Source organism: Pleurodeles waltl, chromosome 8 (genome assembly GCF_031143425.1).
Source record: "Pleurodeles waltl isolate 20211129_DDA chromosome 8, aPleWal1.hap1.20221129, whole genome shotgun sequence".
Lineage (NCBI taxonomy): Eukaryota > Metazoa > Chordata > Amphibia > Caudata > Salamandridae > Pleurodeles > Pleurodeles waltl.
The window spans coordinates 807,131,868-807,154,654 of NC_090447.1; the positions used below are offsets into that span (position 1 = coordinate 807,131,868).

At 39.9% G+C, this 22,787-nt stretch overlaps 1 protein-coding gene across 1 annotated transcript in view; it reads left to right on the forward strand.

Annotated features, from left to right (window-relative positions):
* Positions 1-22,787, forward strand: part of NALCN (sodium leak channel, non-selective) — a 2,264,872-nt gene that overhangs the window by 2,051,998 nt on the left and 190,087 nt on the right. Inside the window, exons 26-27 of the mRNA XM_069205064.1 lie at positions 2,706-2,810; positions 14,096-14,202. Coding sequence (XP_069061165.1) covers positions 2,706-2,810; positions 14,096-14,202 — 212 coding nt within the window. The remainder of the gene's footprint in view (positions 1-2,705; positions 2,811-14,095; positions 14,203-22,787) is intronic.

Here is a 22,787-nt window from a genome sequence, read left to right on the forward strand (position 1 = left end):
CCAATACATTTTTAATATTATTTTATACTAAATCCCACATGAATTGTAACATGCACACATACCCACCCAAAGTTTCATCCCCAGAACTGAAGGAGAATCCCTCGGGACATATCCCCTCTTCTTTTATTAAGAAGTATAAACATAGAACCTGTGGAACCCACAGTAAAGGAGAGTAAGGATGGTAAATGTAGGACTCTGAAATGGAAGATTGGGACCCAGAGTAATTAAGATTACTGGGAAGAAACCACACCATTACCTTGTCATTCGCCTTCCTAATACCAGTTCTTACAGTTTGAGGGAGTACACAAGCATGTTGAAAAGGCTGCCTCACAACCTCTTGAAAATAAAAATTATTTATGTTAATCATTATTTGTTAATGAAAATAAACAACCAAACCAAAACGTTCTATGTTAACAACACTCAGGCCTAGATTTAAGAGGGCCTAGCACAACATTTTGGTGCTAATCCTGCACAGTACATCAATAGTGTTAGAAATGTTGACGCTATTGAACCTGCCCTGCACCATGGTGCACTGTATTTTAAATATGGTGCACACATGGTGGTGGTAGGGTGGCGCTAAGGAGCGCAAGAAAATGTATGTGTGGGAAGGACCATGTAGCTGCTTTGCATTAATTTTCCTGTACCTTCTCTTTACCACAAGGAAGCAGCAATATTTAATTTTCTTGATTTTTTTCGTCATATTCTGAAAAGAGTGAAGTTGAAATTGAGCACTAATGTAGAGATTGTGATTGGGTGATATTTATCGCACCCCTATTTTCTGTCTGAACTGAGTGGGAATATATCAGGTGCAATAAATACCACAACCAAGTGATTGGTGTTCCAAAGGAAATGATCCATAGTATAAGGGACACCTCAGCTGTCTAGTGTATGCATTCTAAATGATGAGAACAATTTAAATAAATGTTAGGCAAGCCTTCACCCATCCGCCTAGGAGTAATACTTCATCATAGGACTGCCACGTTTGTCAGACATGATTAGTGGCAAATGAGCTGCCTATGATTATAGGAAATATGTTTATTAAGGGTGAGAACCCTAAATATTGGACTCAAAATCTTCAAGGTTTTTACAGAGGCATTATTTAATAGGAGAGAACCCAGGAGGTGCTTAAAATCAGAGTTATGATGCCTATGAGCATAATTCCTCCAGCATCAATAGGTTAACACAGTTCTGCCAATTACCGACCACAGCAAGGTCCTTAGTTTTCATCAGGACCAGGATTCCTCTGAAATCTGACAATAATTCAGACTCATACATCAGGTATGTATTCATCTCTATTAGGTTCCATGCCAAGGTACACTCATGTTTTGCGAATTTCTATAAAGTTAGGTTCCTATGTATGGGATTTTGGACGCATTGTGAATAGGTTGTTCGCAGAGACCACCCTTTGTCAAATGTGTGATTACAAGGGGGCATCTTAGGTGTTCCTCCATGGAGCACTGGAGTTCCAGTCATAGTTACTTCTCTACCTCTTCCTTGTCACAGTCCCTTCTCTAATCACTGCCACAACAGTTGCAATTGAAATGTTGGTAGTGGTGAGGTACTAGCCACCCAAAGACTGGTTATCCCCTTAGGTTGTGAATTTTTCCCATCTTTTTTCACAGAATTGCCTAGTTCTCAGGTCCATAGGTAGCTAGCAGCTCTATTATAGGTGTTTTGTTTGTATTCTGGGACTTGGTGTATTTTTTACACCATTAAATAAATAGGACAACTCCCACAATGCAAATAATAAAACCTGGACTACAGTAGGTAATCGAACAAGAACCTGGAAGCAAGATAAGCTACAGGCATATTCAGCAGCACCTGTAAAGTTTCTGCCATAAACAGGTTCAGCCTCATAAACATCTCTGAAAAAAGCAGAACATAAGTATTTTTTTATTATTTCGTTTTAGGTAATTTGTTGGGCTCAACATGCCAATGCTTAGCTTTAATTGAGTTTTAGAGAAAATGTGGATATACTCAGGATAAAACTTAAAAAAAAGACCACTATATTGAGGTGCCTTTCTCTTTAGAAGCATGGACTTGGAATCTTGGCAGTTGTGTCTTTAGTCCTGGTCTCATATTAAGAGCAGAATGGAATTAGCATTATGAGGCCTTTTTACAGGTAATTGCTATTTGTCTCAACCAATATAATTCTTTTAGAAAAAGCCAGCAAGTCGCATGTTTCTTTCTAGTCAGACTTGTGTTCCCTCCCCAGGACATGGCACTCCCCCTTTATATAGCACCAAGGTCCCCAGAGAAGGTGCACCCCACAGTTGGAAGACCACTGGGCTAGACTAAGGCCCTGATTGCGAGTTGTGCAGATTAGAGAAGGAATTTAATTGCAAATAATGAATATCTGAACTCAATAGTCTGAGATTTGTACATGGGAATAAAGTTTTACATGGGAAACTGGTATTTACCAATATTTCTGCCTTTTTGGAGGGTAATGTTTCCCTGATAAATTCCATTTGATTGTGCTGGCAAACTCTGTGGTGAAACTGTGGGGATGGGACAGTTACGGCACTATGCAGAACTTCGGTCCCCATACAAACTTCTGCTTGCTCAGGCATTGGAGTCTAACTTTATACTTGAAATCAAGACTTACAGACAAAAAATTGTTCAAATAAGGTGACTTTGTAATGCTTCTGTGTATCTTAACTATGTTTTTCAAATGATACTACATAACCATGTTTTTCCTCTTCCAGGTCTCAATCCTGTTGCTGACACTAATGCTTGTTTTTGCAAGCTTTGGAGTCCAGCTTTTTGCTGGGAAGCTGGCAAAGTGTAATGATCCTCATATCCTGAGAAGGGTAAGGTTGAAAGTATATATCATATAATAAAGTTGTAGTATATGATTTAATTGAAAAACAATCATAAGAAAACTGAAATTGAGAATCAAAAGCTTTGCAGGATAATTTTGTGAGTTTTTTGTTTTCAAAGCTAAACAAAATGTTGAAGGAATGAGAAGAACATCACTTAGCTGGTCTAAACTCCAAGGTTCAGACGATAAGATAAAAAAAACTGAAAGTTTAAACTTGTTCAAAAATGTAAGTTTCCTTTCTAAACCAGGCACTAGAGGCCTGATTCACAAAGATAATGTCTATTCCCAAGTAAATTTACACTTTCAGTATTCATAAACTCTGAGTGTAAACTTACTACCAACATGTAAGTTACATGTCTCCACTCCAAGAGTAAAGCAGTGGCTTACTCTTGTGTGGTGGGTGCCGATCTTCCATAAACCACTCTCTGACTCTCCCTAAACCCCTTTTACTTCTCCCTAATCTCATCCCCTTTATGAATGTCAGCACTTTTTTCCAACCACTTGCCTATGTCTGTGCCGCATTTAAAACTAAAACCTATACTTACACAGTCACGGCAGAGAACTCCAGACACAAACACATAGGTCAAACTTTTGTTTTGTAGTACTGCACAATGTACTACAAAGTGAAGTTTGTGAATCAGGGCCTCAGTGTCTGTCCTTGGCCAGCATGACTTGATTACTTTAAATGATGGATTTATGGATAATAGTCATGCAAGACCTACCTTGGCTGTTGCCCTCTTTATATTGATTATGTATTTATCTCAATCAAACACTTGTTACACTTTTAGAGCAATAGATTTAAGCAATAGTGCTCCTATGGCATTAGAAACTTGGTGCCAGATTTGCTAAGGGCTTGCATTTCCCTTGTGTCAGGAAAGGTGACACAAGGCAACGCAAGCCTTAACTTAGATTTACAAAGACATTCAAAGCCACGTTGCATCACTCGACCTGGTTTCATAAATCTAAGTAACACGAGGCAGCACATGTTGCTACCTTGCATTACCTTGTGACAGGGATGAGTTCCATGAGAACAGTGTGGGTGTTCCCATGCATCCATCATGAAGGTGGGCATTCCCAGATTTATAAAGAGTTGTAAACCTGGGAATGTGTGAAAATGGTACACCTCCTAGGCACTTGGTGTAACAAGAAGAAATATCTTTAATTCTCCTTGTTACTTCCTTTTTGTATGTGTGATGCGGAATGCTAATCCTAAAAAGAAAACTGCCTTTAATGATTGCACAAAAGCAATCCTCCTTGTAACATAGACACCCTTGCACCATGGTGCAAGGGTGCCTGCATTGATGTTAGACAGCACACAGTGCTACAGGAGGTAGCAGAAATGTGCCATATCTTTCTAAATATGACACATTTCTGATATCTCCCTCTCACACAACACAGAACAGCAAGTTGCCTTGCTGTGTTGTGTTGCACAAAATGTTAGTAAATCTGCCCCTTGGTTTAAAGAAGTCTATGTAAATGCTCCAAGGCTTTCCGTAGCTGTACATTTAAACTATATAGGAAGAGGACTTCTCATAGCAGGGCAATCATGAATCTTTCAAGAACTCAGAGGCATGTTTAACAAAGAGTTGCACCGCTTGAGCGCCAGGGAGTGGAGTGCACAGGTGACACAACTCTTAAGTTAGATTTATCGAGCCACGCAAGGCCACCCTGCATGGCCTTGCCTGGCTTGATAATTCTAGAGTAACAAAACAAATAACAAATCACTGCGTTGTGTTACTCTGTTCTGAGAAGGCGTTCCATGGGTGGAGCATTGGTGTTCTCACGCATCTACCCACAGATTTTGGCACATGCCCAGACATACCATTACTGGTAGATGTGGGAATGTGTCAAATTCCTACGCCTTCCCAAGTGAGGCATAATGAGGAGAAATATCTTTATTTCACCCAGTTACTTCCACTTTCCACACGTGTTGCATTCTGCAGCACACTTAGAAAGAGGAAATCGCCTTTCAGGATTGTTTTTGTGCAGGAAGGTGCCCAAGCGCAGGGAACAGACAGGAATGCACCAAACAGTGTTAAGCATACTGCATTCCTGCCCCTCCCCTATCACGCAGCACAGCAAGATGACTTGCTGCGCTGCCCTGCGTAATTATTTGATAAATCTGCCCTCAAAGTTTAAAAATTGGAAAGATAGGTATCTGGGTCAACCAGATCATTTGTGGCATGCAGAGATTATCGATTAAATGAAGGTTTTCAAAAATCATACTTCTGAAAAGACAAATGTGCATTTAAGGAAAATAAAGTAAGTAGAGGATGATATAACGCTGACCGTCAGAAAGCTAGAAAAAGTCATGTCGGGTTTTGATAAAGAGTGAAAAATAATAATAATAGTGCTTCTTTACATCCAGCCCTGAAACGGTTAAAAACAAGTATAGGAGTCTCCTCCTGCCTTAACAGAAATCATTAATATAGAGCCTACTGGCAGGAGATGCAGCCTGAGCTTCAAACAGTAACTCCTGGAAATGATGGGCTCTAGTGATTCGGAAACCTCAAGCCTCCCCAGAAATGTCTGACAGTGTTTTCCCATAAAAATATAGGAAGTAATATATTCAGCAGCTATAAAAACATAGGGCCAGATGTTTGAAGCAGTTTTGCCGGCCGCAAATATGGCCCATGGGGCCATTAGCGAGCGGTAAAAGGCTTCTGGCCATGTTACCAACTCGAAAAATAGGAATTGTGAGTCGCTATTAGGAAGGAGCTTGCAAAGGGCGTCCCCTCCTAGTAGCGAGTCTCAAGGGGGTGTATGAATGTTTTGCTGAATGCGGTCACAAGACATTCTCAGTTACCACCAACTTGAAGTTGGTGGTAACCCATTCACAAACAGGAAGGTTTTCCAGGGGACCCCTTCCCCTTTGAAAATGGTAGCGAAAATGTTTTTTAAGAGCAGGCAGTGGTCCCGAGGACCACTGCCTGCTCTTAAAAAACATGAAATTTTATTTTTGCTACCATTCCTGGATACCCCTTCCCGATTGAGAATGGGTTAGCACTAGTTTGAAATTGGTGCTAACTGCAATTTTTTTGTGACCGCATTCACGATCAGAAAACAATCATACATCACCCTGCAACTCGCAATTAGGAATACCCTTTCCTAATTATGACACACAAACCTATTCTGCGATTCGGTAAATAGATGACCGATTCACAAAATAGGGTTTGTACTTGCCAAAATGCTTTTTCTGCTAATCAGGCAGTTTGTGACAAGGAAAAAGCTCCGTACATCTGACCCTTAATCAGGTGGATCATTTGCGACCCCATTGTGAATCGCTACATGTGTCCTAGACATTTGTCCATTTGTATTTGCAAGTCTCTAATTATGACTCCCAGGAAGTCGTAATTTGAGGTTCACAAATAGGAATGGAGATACATCTGGCCCCAAGTCCTGCCTCTTGTGGCAGAAGAACTCTATCTGCCATTGTTTTCAGGGCTCCTTTGAGATGGACCTTTGAGTAAAAATAGAAGATGATTTAAAAGCCTCTCGAGCAGGTGGCCTTAATTACCTATCTGCCATTGTTTTCAAAGCTAGTACTGTCTGGTGGGCCTTGATTTTAAGCCGCTTTTTTAGTAGACTACTTTTAAAGGAGTTGTTCCTGATGAACGGCGAGGAGCGATCCTAAAACTAATTGTAAAGAAGGGCAGCAAATCGCTACCATCAAACTACAAATTGATCTCCATGCTCTATGTTATATCTAAAATATAAGAACAGAATCTTTAATGTCTTGGGTATAAAAGAAAATGTAATCCATAGAGAGCAGGCAGGTGTTCGTCCAAATCAGTCTACAATCAACCATTTCTTAGTACTATGGTCACTAGTGAAACAGCAATGAAGTTTTCGGCAACACTGTTAATGCTTTTTGGACTTTTGTTCCCTGTTGACCTGGATAACTATACAAGTCTTTTGAGGAAACTTCGGGTCCTGTGTATACCTGTGGGCCTTCTGCACATAATTCAGCAGTTACACTCTCATAAATCCGTGCAGGGGTACTTAAATGGGAACGGGGTTCAGAGCGGAAAGTTCCCTATTGAAAATGGTCTAGGACAAGATTGTGTTCTTGCCCCTCTTTTGTTCAGTCTATTTTTGGGAGACTTTACCAAAGTAATTAAAACTAGCCATTCTATTTCAACTAAGATTGGCAATCATTACGTTGTGTGATCAATGTACACTAACAATCTCATTTTGTCACATTACATGCCAGGAGACTTGCAAAGAAAGGTCCTAGTTTTGGGGGAATATCTTAGAAAGAACATTGTGACTATAAATGTAGAAAAAGGTAAAATGCTGATCTCATATGCAAAAATATATTAGGTCCCAGTGGCATCTAAAATACAAACCACTTGAACAGGTGCATTCATATAAATATCAGACACTCAATTCTAATTTCTCTACTGAGAAGTTCATTAATGTGAACAGTTAATACCTTCAGAAGATTTGACTACGGGAGTTACTCCCTCAAACTGGTCTGCTTAGGAAATTAACACCCCAAGCCCTATATGGACCAGAACTGCTTGCACTCAAACTCAAAGGTTTGGGGAGATAACAACTTTTGGCAATCCCTTCAAATACAATGACCAGGCCATACAGCTAGATTGGTTCCTTGACACATGGAAATTACTACCTCGTGTGCGATTTGTTCAATATTGTTACCAACTGGAGCACTACCCAAGTAAAGCTAAAGTATCATACTTAGCTCGGGAATTGCTTATACAGAATAAAGAGTTTAAAATAACAGCAACCCTATGTTTATTGGCTTCCATCCTTGACATGCTTTCTCCTTTAATCGACATGTAAGTCTTACCCAGTTTACTTATATCGAGATAGTCTAAAAGAGAAGTTGCAGCTACTAAGCACTAGGCTCGACAATGCTTATCTATTTGCTAAGAGTTCCACAAAATGATCTGTACAGGAAGAGAAAAGGAGAATCCTGCAGTAACTAAAATCTGACATTTCCACTAAGGAGGAATTTAAGTTACAACTCATAAAGAGTGGAAGAAGTATTTCTCTAGCTGCTACCTATCTAAATTTAGCATTTATTAAATTATCAATGTGGCCTTCTGTGGAACAGCCAGCCTTGCTACAGTGAAAATATCTTATGGGGCTATTTCACTGTAAGGACAGCTACAACATTAATTTGTACATGACCTCACATTATGGTCAATAATGCCTACACACAGGTGAATTATTAATATTTAAAAGGAAGGTTTAAATGGAAGGTTTGGGCCTGTCAAAAGGAGTATTTTAACAGATCGAATTTACAGTTCAAAATTGCCACATGCAGGGTACCTGTGTGCAGCTACCAGGCTGGTCACAACTGTAGTATCTGGTGTGTGCACACATGTTCATGCATGACCAGCCCCTTGCCCTTCACCATAGCTACATCAGAGCAGCCTTGTTTTAAAAGGTGGACACTGGCAGTAGACACGAGCCGTCCAATTACCATGCAGTTACAGTGAGTGAGACTTGGGTAGTGATACTCACCTACAGTAAAGGTCCAAAAACTGGGGTATCAAAAAGCAAAAAGTCATGGCATACTAAATGGATGGAACCCATTTGAAACAAACATTGAGTGCTTTATATAGTCTGATTCCATCGGTAACACTATTGCAAATACTTATGACTGCATTTGTGATTTGCGACAATCTTTGATCTTTGGGATATCTCAATTGCACACTACAGCTAGCAGCACAGTATGGTCAAAGAGTTAGGTATGGTATGCACATCGATTTACATGTTTGTCTAGAATATATCCATGTTTAGTGACAAGTCAAATTGTAGTCAACAATCTTGCAATGCTCTTACACTTGACATGACAACTCCAATCATAGAGAGTATACTACCGTAAACTACCAATGCTTGTGGTACTCTTTCAACAAGACAGAGCATCAGCTACTTTCATATTAACCCTGAAATGTGTCTAGATTTAAGGAAGATGTATAATTTCAAATACTGGGATTTCATACAATACAAGACCCAGATAGAAAGGGTTTTAATTTGAATATTTATTCTTGAACACATTGCCTAGTGCTTTAAAGAGCTAAACATTTTTTCACAGCTACATTTAGCACAGAATTCTGAAATTGTGCAAACCTCCAGCTCACTCAGATATCTACAATCCAAATACCTAGCCTTTGGATTTGGATGGGGAAGTCACAGTTTCACTAGCCATCTGCTTTTTTGTTTCTGCACCAGAGCTACCCCAGACTGAACAATCTGCTAATTGATCGCCTACATCTCGTTGATGGTCCCTTAGAGGAATCTATAGGAATATCTAACCGCATGTGCTCATCGCACTGCACGCATGTGACGACCCATGGAAAAATCTATATGTTGGATTGCGAGCAAAGTGATCATAGACAACATATTAATATTAACAAAATACAAATAGTGGTATAATGCTACAGTGAAGAGGAACTTGCACAGATTTTTAATTCATTTTTCGCAGATGCCATGATAGTATCAGCCAGATGCACAATGGTCAGTATCATCATGCACAAACAAATATTTTGCGGAAATTAGCCAAATGACAAATGAAATTAAAGGATGCACGGCAGTTCACATTGCTTTGAAGTCTCAGCCCAGCTCGAATCGGAAATGTGTAATAGGAATTCAAGAAACTCTTAAGAAAGAAGGCATTCCACTGGGCTTAAGCTCTGGTTTCTAAGACTGTGTCCAAGTCAAATAAGACAGGTTGCACAACAATAAACTGTCTTAAAGTAAAACAGCGAGCAAACATTCCAGAAGGATATTGATTGGTAGTTAAGTAAGTAGCATTTACTTTTCAGAGCTGTCTCCTCAAAACTCCCAAATTAACTAAACCAAAATCATTCATTTTATTACAGAGTTATCCCTTCAAACTTATTGGCAGTCGTGCAATTATCCAAGTAAAAAGGTCAGTCTTCAAAGCGGTAACAAAACCTCCCTAAGAAGGGACAAACGGAATGTATTTACCAATGATAACAAAGGATTTTTGAAAGGCATGCCCACGAACGAGTGAACGTGATGGGCGTGAGGTGAGTGTGGTTAAAAGCCCACAATACTTACAACAGGTCAAAGTGCTTGTGCGCTCGACCTGAAAAGAATATATATAACCCTAGTGCATAATCACACCTCCTCTTTTGCATCCCCTGAAGGATGAGCGCCTTCTGTGCTTCAACTGGGTTTGAACTATTGCTAAATGATGAAAAACATGTATTGGGAGAGTGCAAAATATTTCTTGTAACAACAAAACGAGAAGACTGGAAAATTGAGTTAAACAAGGTAAATGTGCTCGCTGAGCTGTGAAACGCACAGGATCTCGTACTTTGCACAGTGCTGTATTTTCACCTAAGTGTATTTACAGGTGATATGGGTCCGTTCTATATACTTCACCCTACGTCGCCTATAACCTAGAAAATGCATTTTGTTGCTAAGACTGTCGGAGCTGAGTGATAGTGAAGAGGTCTTAAGGTTAGGACCACTGTGACACAATTTTTTTTTAATTTTTTAATTTAAGCAAGCAGTCATGAGCCACAAAGACAAAACAGAGACAGAAAGAATGAAAGACCATTGCATTTTTTCCTAAAGTAAATAAAGGATATATGTATTTGTTCTAACGTTCCGCGTCTCAACGAAAAATCGTCTCTCTTTATTGTGGCGACTGCTCAAAATCCAAGTTTAAGTAATCCACTCTATGTTTGCGCTATCATGTTTATTTATTTTTGGTAAGCACAAGCGCAGGTTTGACTTGGCCACAGTTCATACCTCAAATGGATCACGTTACTAAAAAGGTGGAGTTTGGCAAAGCTTGACTAGTCGTCTGCCAGCGACTTATTGCTGTATCAGGTTAATAATCTGCTATTAATTAGGTGAAATCTTGGCCCAGGTAGTGTACAGCCACTTAAGGCGACTGGACTCTGGAGCAACCACAAATGCCCAAAAGAGAAGACCAAAAGGATTAATTGCAAGGTGAAAGGTAGTGCCCGAAAGACAAAATGTCATTTTTTGGGGGTTTCGAAATCATTGGATGATATGGAATGCATGAAGCAAAAAAAATGAAATAACCAGAGAGCCCTTATCAGCCTTCCAATTGACCACTTAGGTACCGTTTTATAAATACATATTACTGCAACAGCGTCCACAAACCAACAGCTATATTTGAACTGCTCAATTTGATTTTCGTCCAAGGAAAGGTTCTGTGAGAGGGAGCGAAGTGTCTGGTCAAAGACGTGATTTTCATGTCAAGAGACTAAAGGAGAGACAGACCATAAGATGGTGAGTGCAGTTAGTGTGGCCATGAGATGATGAGACAGGTGGGGAATGTACCATGGAGGAGGTAAAAGTGGACAAACTACCAGAATGTGGATGCAAAGAAAGCGCCTGTGTGTGGTGCAGGTGAACATTCTCTGTCCTGCCGGGGAGCACTGCTCCTGCAGGGTAGGAAGAGATCTGAAAAACCCGGGATACAGAAGGGCTGCCTGTAGAGCCATGTCAGACTTGCACCCACATCAAAAGTTCCAGACCAAGAGCCTAGCAAAAGGACATGCAGTCAAAACAAAGGGCGAGGAAAGGCAATAAGAGAAAGAACAGGGACCAGCGAATGGGAGAGATGAAACACACACAAGGGTGGGTGGAGGGAGATAAGTGGGGAGGGTGGGTTTGAGGATAAGATGAAACAGGGACCGGGGTGAGAGGAGAAAAGTAACACGGGGAAGGAGATTGGAAGGGAAAATAAAAAACATGAACGGTGATATGGGAGACCCTGAAAACATAAGCACTCTGGAGAGCTTGATAACGTAGAAAACAAGAAGTTCGCTTGCAGTCAAATTTATCGACAATAGTGCATTTATCCATGTAACAGGGTCGATGGCCAAGGCGGTAACAAAACCACCCTGAGGGGGGACGAACGTAAAGCTGTTACCAACAAAAACAAAGGATTTTTATAAGGCAAGCCCATGAACGAGTGATGGTGATGGGCGTGCAGTGGGTGTGGTTAAAAGCCCAGATACATACCAACACGTCGGAAAAGCAGAGCTTGCGTGCTGCTATGCTTGACCTAAAAATGACATAGTACATATATCTGTGGCTTATGCAGTCACCGTAATAATAGCACAACATGGATTACAATGCCCAAGATCTAGACAGCTATAGGCTAATTTCTGATCCATATTAAAATTGTCAATATTTGTCAAAAACTAGCCTTAAGCTTAGCAGTGGACGTTCAACGAGGTACAATCATCCACAATGGATTCTAGAAAAATGGAATACTGAGTGGCAAGAATAGAATTTTGAGACACATTAACACCAGTAGCTAATTATCATCTGACTTTTTGGATGTACTAGACTTTGATATAGAAAAGGTGCCAATAAAGTTTGATACCTCTTCTTCCAATAAATGGTTCTACATCTCCATCCTAGAGCTACCCTTCTAGTGTATGGATTCATTTTGATGTTGTTTAGAACTCTCCAAGAAAATCAACAAATTTGTCCTCCTTTCCCCTTTTCTTCCCAATGTCAAATGCAATCTTCATTGTATGCAAGTGGACAAGATATCAAAGTGAATGGCCTCCAAACTGAATGCCAAGGTTTCAGGGTCAGTAATTTAACTTTTAATTTTTATATTTCTCAATTAGTCCTCTTCTCATTATCCTACATATCAGTTTCTTAATATGTCTCGGGACTTCATACTGATAAAAGGCGGGAATGTGCCATTTACGGTTTCGCTTTGCCTGAGGGTTCTTCTGTATTCACCATATTCAGTAAGAGCCATTTTCTTCCAGACTTCTTTCATCTCCACAATCCTGATTTTTGTTACTTTTGATCAGATGCATTTCAATTTTGATGAAGGCGATTTAGGAGAATGGACAAAGACCCCCATGTTGAAGGCACCATTTTGGCTAGCTAGAAGGCCATGTGCCTCAGAAGGCATTGTTTCTTATCTGTCCCATTACTCTCCACTTTCTTTGAAGATGTGCACACACCACATATGTCTTACTTAAACAAATATTTTCTGTTCAGAAGCACCACTATACATCTGATATCATGGTCTTAAATGATTGTTGACAGCATTTGGGGACATTTAATACGTTTAAGTGTGCCAGACAACCTTTTGATTTTATGAGGACGAGACAATGCACCCTTTTATTTATTTTCTAGATGTATCCAACATTCTCTAAGATGCCTAAAGCCCCTCTCCTTAAGGTTCAAAAGACATTAGCAAACAGCACTGGACCAACCTATGTCACATCCAATTATATTTAGCGGTATTTGAAGAAGGTATGAAGTGATGGGACATTTTTATAGGGCCACAGCTGCTGTTGCAAGCTATGGATATATAGTATTGCACATTCAACACATCTGCCCCTGCAGTCAGCTGCTACACAGGGGTAAAGGACTAATAAGTAGCCATACATAACATGCTATCTCCTCCCTGAACCAAATAAAAAACTCTGTCCTCCAGCCGCCCACCCCAACATCCTCTGTGCCATCCCACCCTTACGTCCACCGAAGATGGACCATCTGCCCTACACAAGAGTAGAGAGCCAGTACTGCACTAAATATCCAAGTGACCTGTTAGAGCAGGCTCGAATTCTTTTAAGACATGACAACTTTTGTTGCCCCCTCTGTTACGTCATAGCAATGAAAAAACATGTAAAATATTTTGTCTGTACTTGAGGCTCGCACTGAGACCCATACATAACAATAATAAACAACAATGTTGATGTGTTTCTATATTACATTAACCATTCGATGTTATGGAGTCACTGTAAATAAAATGTGATTCTATATCTCATTTCAATAACCCAGAAGGTTGAGAGAATGAGTCAGCTATTCTGATATCCTAACCTGTTAATTTCAGGTGGCACACAGATCTCTGCAGCCAGTGCCACAAGCATCGGTCACTTATGTTTTGAGTATTATACTGGAGGAAACATCTATGAGCCACAATTACGCATTGTGTAAAACCTAATTACGAAGAACAACCCGATACCTTTGATCTTGTTAGTAGGGAAATAGTTGCCAGTGTTTGAAGTAGGGTCTGAAGATGGCCATCTTGTAGCTAGATGTTTTGCAAAAAAATATCACTTCCATAAAAAGCATAACAAGACATTGGTGTTGTCATTCAATGAAGATTACCCTTGATTTGGTTTACAGCAAACTTAAAAAAATACATTTGCTTTCATCATAGAGGAAAGCATATATTTTTATATTTGTGTTCAAATGTAATTGAATTTGCTCTATGTTGTAAACCCTTCTCTCTGTCTTTCTGGATGTTTTCTGTAGGAAGACTGCCATGGCATATTCAGAATAAATGTCAGCGTTTCCAAAAATCTGAACTTAAAACTGAAACCTGGAGAAAAAAAGCCAGGATTTTGGGTGCCACGAGTCTGGTGAGTAGGTCCAGGATTTTGATCGGAGAGTTGGAACATTAGGGGTATATTGTAGTTAACTAGAATCAGTGTTAGAATGTGTAACAGATGCACTAACTTCTCCTGGGGTGAAAGTGTGACATTTACATGTGCAATATTCCTCACTAGTGTTCACAGAACAGATATTCTCATTCGTAGATAAATACCAGTTTGTTTCAATTAGGTTTTGCAACTTTGTCATTAATGGGACCTTATTGATGAACCTTTTTACTTTATCTCAATCACGAAAACTGCTCTTATGCGGAACCACTAGGGCACTCCTCAATTCTGCAGGTGCCCAGGAAACTTGGATGCTGGACGACTGCAACAAAACAGAACCAGAGGACAACAAAACAAAAGAATAGAAGTCAATGCAGGGAGTATGTGTACTTGCCTGATAGAGTTATCATCCAGATTACTTGAATTTGTAGCAGTTGATGCTTCAGGCAGCCCCATCCTTTCTCTGGTCAGAGGTGAGAGAGGTCCTCTAGCAGTTGTGTCTACATTTCTGGTTACCATGTTTTGGTTGCACGAATCCTAGTCAAAAGGACAGTATCAATTGGGCAGGACAGTAGAACTTCAGTAAGGTTCGAAGACTTGTTCTCAGCCAGTGGGAAATTGACATCCCTCACCACCGGCAGCAATGTCCTTTTTTTAAAAATAATCTGAAGATTTACTGTAAGTCTCCAGTTTGTAGGAGAAAGGAGTACCCATGCATTGTCATTCTGATAGTTATACAGAGTGGAGTGTTATACATTACCAGGCTCTGGATCTTTTGCCACATGTCCTACTTGTTGAAGTACAAATTCCACATGATACATGTATTTGCATTCTTTTTGACAAGAGCACGCGAACAATCAAATTGGTCTTCTGCACAGAAAAACAGACTTTACAAGTAATATTGTATATAAATCTCTACGTTACCGTTCATGTCTCAATAAATCAACCATTAAGACATGAACTGAATCACGATAAAAGAATAAAGCATTGAAAACATGTGCCCCGTATGTAATAACAATGAAATCATAGCAGAATCAAAAAGCAGCATCAAAGACAATCGAGAAAAGTGACTAGAGGTAAGACTGTATAGCTGCAGTATTTAATTATTCAGAAGGGCCCAGTTTTAGGCAATTTAAAAACATTTCAAAGATGACTTTTATCTTAACGAAAGAAGTGTAGGGCTCTAGGTAACAATACTCATATTGGCTCTTGCTACAAATCTAGATCTTGGAACAGTCAACGTGTTGTGATCATATGTCTTTGCGCTCATGTTAGAGGCCTACCACCACATCTCACGTTGTAAATAGATTGAGCTAAGGACAAAAATGTCCTTAAATACCAGACGTAGGGCTAGATTTACAAGAAACTGGCACAACATGGTGCTACGCCAAAATTAGCAGCGCCATAATTCGCCAGTTTTGAAACGCAGGGATGCACCATATTTTCGAATACGGCACACCACTGCGTTTCCCCCTGTGCCTGCCCTAAATTAAGCTGCCTGCGCCAACGCAGGCATCCTTGCACCATAGTGCAAGAGTATCTCTGTTGAGGGGTGTGATTGTTTATGTGCAGGAAGGCATCCCTTCCTGCACATAAACAATCATTTATGGCATTTTGCTTCTTCTATGTGTGCTGCAGGAAAAAGAAAAAATAGGAGAAATAAAAGTATTTCTTCTTATTGTGCCATTCTAGTGCCACCCATGGGGTGGCGTTAGATTTTGACACTGCCTCAAATTTTGATTTTCTTGTAAATCTGGGACAGCGGCAAAAGCAATGGGTGTTGTGGTGGAACGCCAACATCCCATTGCACGCCCCTCTGACACTGAAACTTGGGTCGGGGGGCCCAGATTTACAAGAAGGTGTAAAGCCACAAAAAGTGGCATTACACTTCCTTGTAAATATGGAAAAGGGGTTAGCGCCACCGGAGCGCCACAAAAAGTGACCCTTGGTGGCGCTAGGGCCTTATAAATCTGGCCCATAGAATTACGTTATGATTTTCTTTGAGCACCTAGGCATATTCTTTGTGTCAAGCCTTCTATTCAGAGTTCCACAACAGTCACATAATTTTACTTTCCAAAACAGAATAAATATTTCACTTGATTGAGTGGATTTGAATACTAACTTTGGTGTTCTCAAATTACTTCAATCTATACATGGGAACCTACAAGGAGTTGATGTGACGAGACAAATAATTAACGATTGGATTATATGCTGAACTGAGCTTTGCTATGAGACATTTTAGAACTAAAACAACTGTCTGTCTGGATTACATTCCATAGTGGTATCCTTGTAAAATACTCGTCTCAGATTCAAAGGCTCAGTATGGAGTATGGGTTGTCTGCACAGTCTCACACAACCTCTTTGGACAATATGAATTTATTAACTTTTTTATTATTTGCACTTGTGAAAGAGCGCAACACTTACCCCTGCAGGTACAGGGTGCTGTGGGACTAATTTAAAGAAATACACACACAATAAAAATAGTAAGTAAGAGAGGAGAAGTTATTCTCAACCAAGCACAATGAACGAGAAAAGGAAAAAGTAATGAAAAGTGACAAGTGCAATTTGAAATTAAATTCGCAGAAATTGTGAAAAAGGATCCCTTACAGAAATATGATCGAATTTTTTTTTTGAAAAATGAGTAAACAAAGTCTCCCAAAAGCTCAGTAGAGTAGGGAGGAGACATACCTTGACGTGTGTAAAGTTCTGAGATCTTGGCATCACTTCTAAAAGGCTAAATCAGTCACCTTGAAACTCTTACATTTTGGGAATATCAGTCTCAATAGATTATGACAGTCTTTGAGCTCCAGATAGCTGCCATTTATTATCATGCTAAGAATGTTGTTTGACTGTAACATCATCGCAGATAATCCATGAAGATGTGTTGTTCGGACATCTGCAACTGAACACAAGTAGGGGTGATTTCTTGCAACATTTGGAGGCTTGTAATGATGCAAGCAGAGATTGAAGAATACTTTTGAGAAAGAAAGAGCAGAAGCTGTGGAACCAGCGGACAGACAGCTAGAGCCAGAAAGAGGAAGACATTTTCATTTTCCTAAGAAAACAATAAGATCTGAAGGCAACTGAGATATGAGATTTAAAGTTATGATTTAAATCAATTAAATCAGTCTTAGTTAAGGTTTAGTTGCACAGTAAGGAAAAGCGTTAAACACTTAGATAGCCATTCCCTGAATGTGAGAAAAATGTAAGGAGAATCTCTGTTTTGTAGGATTAAATTTTAAAGCATGCAGAGACACCAGGCAATTATTGACACCATGAAAAGTCCATAATGTGGAGAATTCACCTACGTACATGACCTTAAGATACGGCTGGTCTTTGAGGGAATGTTGGCTAATAGTAGCATGCAACCTAGTCACAAAATCTCCCACCATATCTACATTAGTTTTAACATTAATGTCTGAGCTGACAGGTTTGTTATCAAAAACACTCCCACAATGTGTGAAGAGCTCTCACTTGGAGTGTCCAATCTGAATTTAATGGGTGTGTTCTCTCAGGCAGAAAGATAAGTGCAACAGGATTCAGTCTCCTTCTACATGCAGGCAGTTATGATATAACTCAATACCCCCTGATAGTTTGTGTCAATGTTGAGGAGATATCTAGAAGCACAAAATGCCAATATCAACTCTTTTGAACCCAATAAAATAGTACTGTCTTGCACTTAAATAATATTAAACATAGAATTAAACCCATAGGCGCCAGGTAAGGTGAAATTGATTTGCTCCACACCTTTCAAGGGGAATGCACAAACATGGCAGGGCCATGATGACCTGGTGCTCTTCATGTCTTTAGGGTTGAGGAGGTGCTTCTTTGAACTTGGTAGAACCTACCCATTTTTTAAGGAATCTGGGAAAATACCTAATGAGATTTAATGAATGGAAGCCATTAATTGGAAATGTCTACTGAAATCTTAAGAACAAAAGTATAGTTCCCTAATGGACTGTAACTAAAGTGAGAAGTGAATCTGTAAGTATTTTGTGAAACAAAATCACAAAATTCCATGCCTAAACTTTTGCAAGAATTCAGGGAAAGAAAGCCTGTCAGACCGCTTAGGAATACTCCACAGTTAGTAGTAATACATAAAACACACTTGGTTTGATTCTTTAAAATTAATGCTGGGAATGTATTCCCATACACGTATGCCTCTTACTACAAAAGTGCAGTTTGTGAATGTCAAAAAGTAGTAAACTTACTAAAAGTGTAAACATACTCAAAAGTGTGTTACCTTTGTGTTCAGGCCATCAGTTTCAAAATAGCAACTCTTGTTTAATTAGTAAAAGACAAGAAAAAGAGCAGTTGAGAAACAGATGTTGTAGGCTTCATGGAAGTGTCTGTGAGATACATTTTATCGTTTACTTATTCTTTTTTCTTTTTTTTCTTTTGCAATTCACATTATCCATGTGTAAGACTCAACTTATGCTTCAAAGGACATATTAGGAAATATAACAACCAACATATATTTCTCACCTTCAGTGGCATTTAGGCCTGGGGTTTTCTCAAGTCTATAAAAACACTGTGCTGTATGTGAAATTGAGTTGAAGGCAAAGAAAGCTTTAGATACTCTCATATGGAAGTATCTGTACTGTAAAATTGTGAACACAAAATCTTATCAGAGCGGTCCATCGCAGTCAGAAAATTATAATCAGTGCAGGATTAGTGAGCCCATAGGCAGGCCTTCAACATTTTCAAGGATGCCGTGCTTCAGCTAAACCTTGGAATCAAGATATTCTCTGCAGCTCATTCCTCAAAGTGTGGTCGGCAACCAGACCACAACGGACCACCCTGACAAATAAATGTCTGCATTTAATTGTGTTATAAGGACGGTGGAAAAGTATCCACAGGTTACATCACCTCGAAATGTTTACACCCATCTAAGACTCTAAACCCGCATTTTTCAAAGAGAGGACAGGAACCATAATGACACATCTGGGTCACTCGTTCCTTTAATGCTAAATGAAACATCCTTACAATACATGAATGATCATCACTCTTAGGCCACTGATCTCCAAAACAAAAATCTTTAATTACGAGACATTCTGCATTGGGAAATACCTTACCTGAACCACTTACATTTCCCCCTCACACTATTAGAAAATATTTTGCTTAGCCACTCTTTGTGATACACTTTGGAAAAGCATTAGCATGGTTGCTTTGTTAGACATGTTCAGTTACATAGGCCTAAGCTTTGAGAGTGGGTTGCTTATTTTGTAGAAAGTCTACTACTCTCTGCCAATAGCCTAACCTATATTGTATCTACAAACTTCCTAAGACGTCTTCAAATGTCATATCTGTTCTGGTCTATGTAAGATGGCAAATCATTTAAGTTGTTGTTGATATATGCCACAGAAGTAAGATTTTACTAGCATTGAGGCAGTCTAACCATGTCTGCCCAGCCTTGTTTCCCTCCACTGGCTCCCAGTTGTTTAACTTAGTAAATGCACATTTCCATGCTTGAACCACAAGACTGTCTATTTGTTGTTTGATCGATGTAGACTTACCACCCTGCCTGATTTTTGGGTTCTGCGGGCTCTAAAAAGCTGCTGATCCCCAATGCAAATAAAGTGGGAGTGTGGTAGAGCTTTATCTTTTAAAGATGTGCACTCTTGAAACTCTGATCACTACGGATAAATAAGCAATCTGACTTACTCAAAATAAGAAAAGCTCTGTTGTATTTTGCCTATCTTCAAGACTAAGTGCGCACATACAGACATTGCTTCAATGAGTTTGCATCCTTTGACTGTGTGCATATTATGTGCTAGGTCTTTCTTTCAGTAGGCCCTGTGTTTAAAGTGAATAAGTTGTAAGTTAATGTGCGAACTGGAAATATATTGTTTATGAATTGAACAGAAATGTCAGAGTCTTATCACATTTTAGTCTCTGTGCTTGTTCTTGAAAACACTTTATTATTTGACATTGGAAGATTCCAGACAGTGTACAAATGCCAGACTTCCATCCATGTCTAAGATGGGGTCTGAATACAAAGAGTTAACGTTTTTTCAGGAAACTTTATCTGGGTCTGTGTTCAATGTTACAGAAAGGCAACAATGTTTAGAAGGAGAATCCAAGGCAGAGCTATCAACACCTTCATTTAAAATGCCAATTATTTGGAGTTTTTTAGGGTGAAATAAGTTTGTCAGCTACCATCAACACAAACAGCAAAAGCTCGGCAAATGCAGCAACAATAAGAGCTTCCCCAGTGTGAAGCATCGTGGTGTAGTATATGGTCTACCTGTGCGACCTCACAGTGAAATACACTCACAAAACCAACTTGGCCCAGTCACACTTATTTGCTAAACCTTAGCTCAAACCTAGGTACCTGTGACTTCAAGCTGACAGGCTTACATAAAGGAACAAGTATAAAGCACCTAGAACTACTAAAACAACAGAATGAGAAAGTCATGCAACACAAAGGAAATATGACACCAATTTATAAAAATAGATTATATTTTTATTAATTTTTAGACCCAAAATGTACACATCCACCAGACTGTTCTGGAGATATAGATTTTTAAGGAACTCATAAATCTCAGCTTTTTTCTCAAAAGCACGAACAAGCATTGTCAACTGCAAAGTTTTGAAACCTTGTAAACCTTTTAAAGAGTTTTGTTCAGCTACCCACCCCTGATTCAGCAACTACACATCAGGAAGAAGGTCAAGGGGGCCAATAAGGATTGTTGTGACATAGTTACTTTGACACCAAAGCATTCACAAGCTCAGCTCCTGATGATATAGGCAAATCACCCAAGACTCCAGTGGAGTGGTTCTGGTGCACGGGATATAGACTGCTACAGGTGCTGTAATATGCTGATGATGCTGTGGCGTTGGTGGGCATCTTTCTGGGGTTACTCCTTTTCTTCAGTCCAGGTTGGATGACTTTTGCCACAAGGGTCAATGTCTTTGAAGTCCTCTTAGGCCCAGCAAAAATCTGTTTTCCACAGGATTACTGGTCTCCAGTGAAGGCTAGTGTCCATCCTCGGTGACCAAACTATACTTTGGTGACTCTCTCCGGTCCGGCAGACTTGGTACAACTTTTGAGCACTAGAACTTGGTCGTCTGAACTGTACGTTGCTGGTCAGTGGTGATCAAACTATTTTAGTCACTGACCATATCAAACAGGTCACTTCAGCTTTTGTGGCACTGGTGCTGTAACAGGGGTAACAGGAAGTTAGTCAACAGACTCTTGGAGTTCATCTTGTCTGACTAGGACTTTGGAGTGACTTTTCCATGAGCTAAGTGTCACAGACACAGTCCTCTCTTTGCTAGTCCAAGGATCAACAAGTGCAGTCCAGCAGTTAGTGCAGCCTCCCTTACAAGGGTCAGGGAACAGCTGGCCAGTCGTCTTCAGCCCTCTCTCCAGTCCAGATGTGATCTGAGCTTAAGATGCCAGGGACCCCATATTTATGCTTAGAAAATCCCCTCAGGGTAAGGCAGTCACTAGCCAATAGACTAATAGGAGCTTTCCCCCCACCTGATGACCACTTCCTGCTAAGTGAGGCTTCTAGCTATCTTAGAGGGTGCTATTCTGCCCACTCCCAAGATGGCAGAACCCCTCTTTTGGTGTGTGACGCTTAGTAGCTGACCCTAGAAAAATCGGTTTGGCAACTGGTCACTTATCTCTGGCTCTGACACCAACCTGTCTCCCCCAGTTAAAGAGCAGTCCCTCTCATGTGTGTTCACAATTGCCCTTCAAATTCAGCTTCCCTTTTGAGCTCCCATTTTGGGCTCACACCTTATGTGGAGAAGATATCTCTTCCAATGGCAGGCTACTATCACTTTTATTACTGGGAATTGTTCACACTTCTCCCCAGGAGTGTAGAAAGCTCCCTTGTGACCAGCATCTGTGTGTGGCCAATGGAAAACTTGAGTGAGAGTGGCAACCTTCTAATAGTTGCTTTTACTCAGTAGTTACTTTAAATTTGACTTGGGCACCAATGCATGTTTAATGTGTTGATTAATTTGATACCTTGAAGCATTAACTGTAGCAGTCCCATTCAGAAGTTAGCACTGCTGAGTTATCAGCATGTAACCCTATAGACACCAATGGGATTACAGGTCTTCTGCAGTAAAAATGACAATTTGGGGGTTTTACTGTTAGGACCCATAAAAATACATTTCCTGCTTTTTATTGTATGGCAGCCTTCTGCAGGACTTGGTAGGCCTGCTGTAGGGGTGATTTATTTATATTGAAAAGGGAGGTTTGGGCTTTGCTACCAATTCAAACGTCAGAGTCAAGTTAGTATTTTAGCACTGCTATGCTAATCTGCAGTGGCTGGGTGGGAGGTATGTTTTCATGCATGAAACAATTTGGAACGCCTAAATATGATACATTGTATCCCTGAGAGAATGTGCTACTACATGCGTATATACTTTATATCAATGTATGGATGGATGTTCTGTATATGTGTGTGTACACTTGCTACAAAAGACAAACATATTTTCATTGCTTGGTTACCATTATTTGTAAATTAGAGTGCAGTGCCATACCAGCCTTCATTTTACCAGATGTCTTAATATCGGTTGGGGTTAAAGACATGTTGAGAAATGAAAGG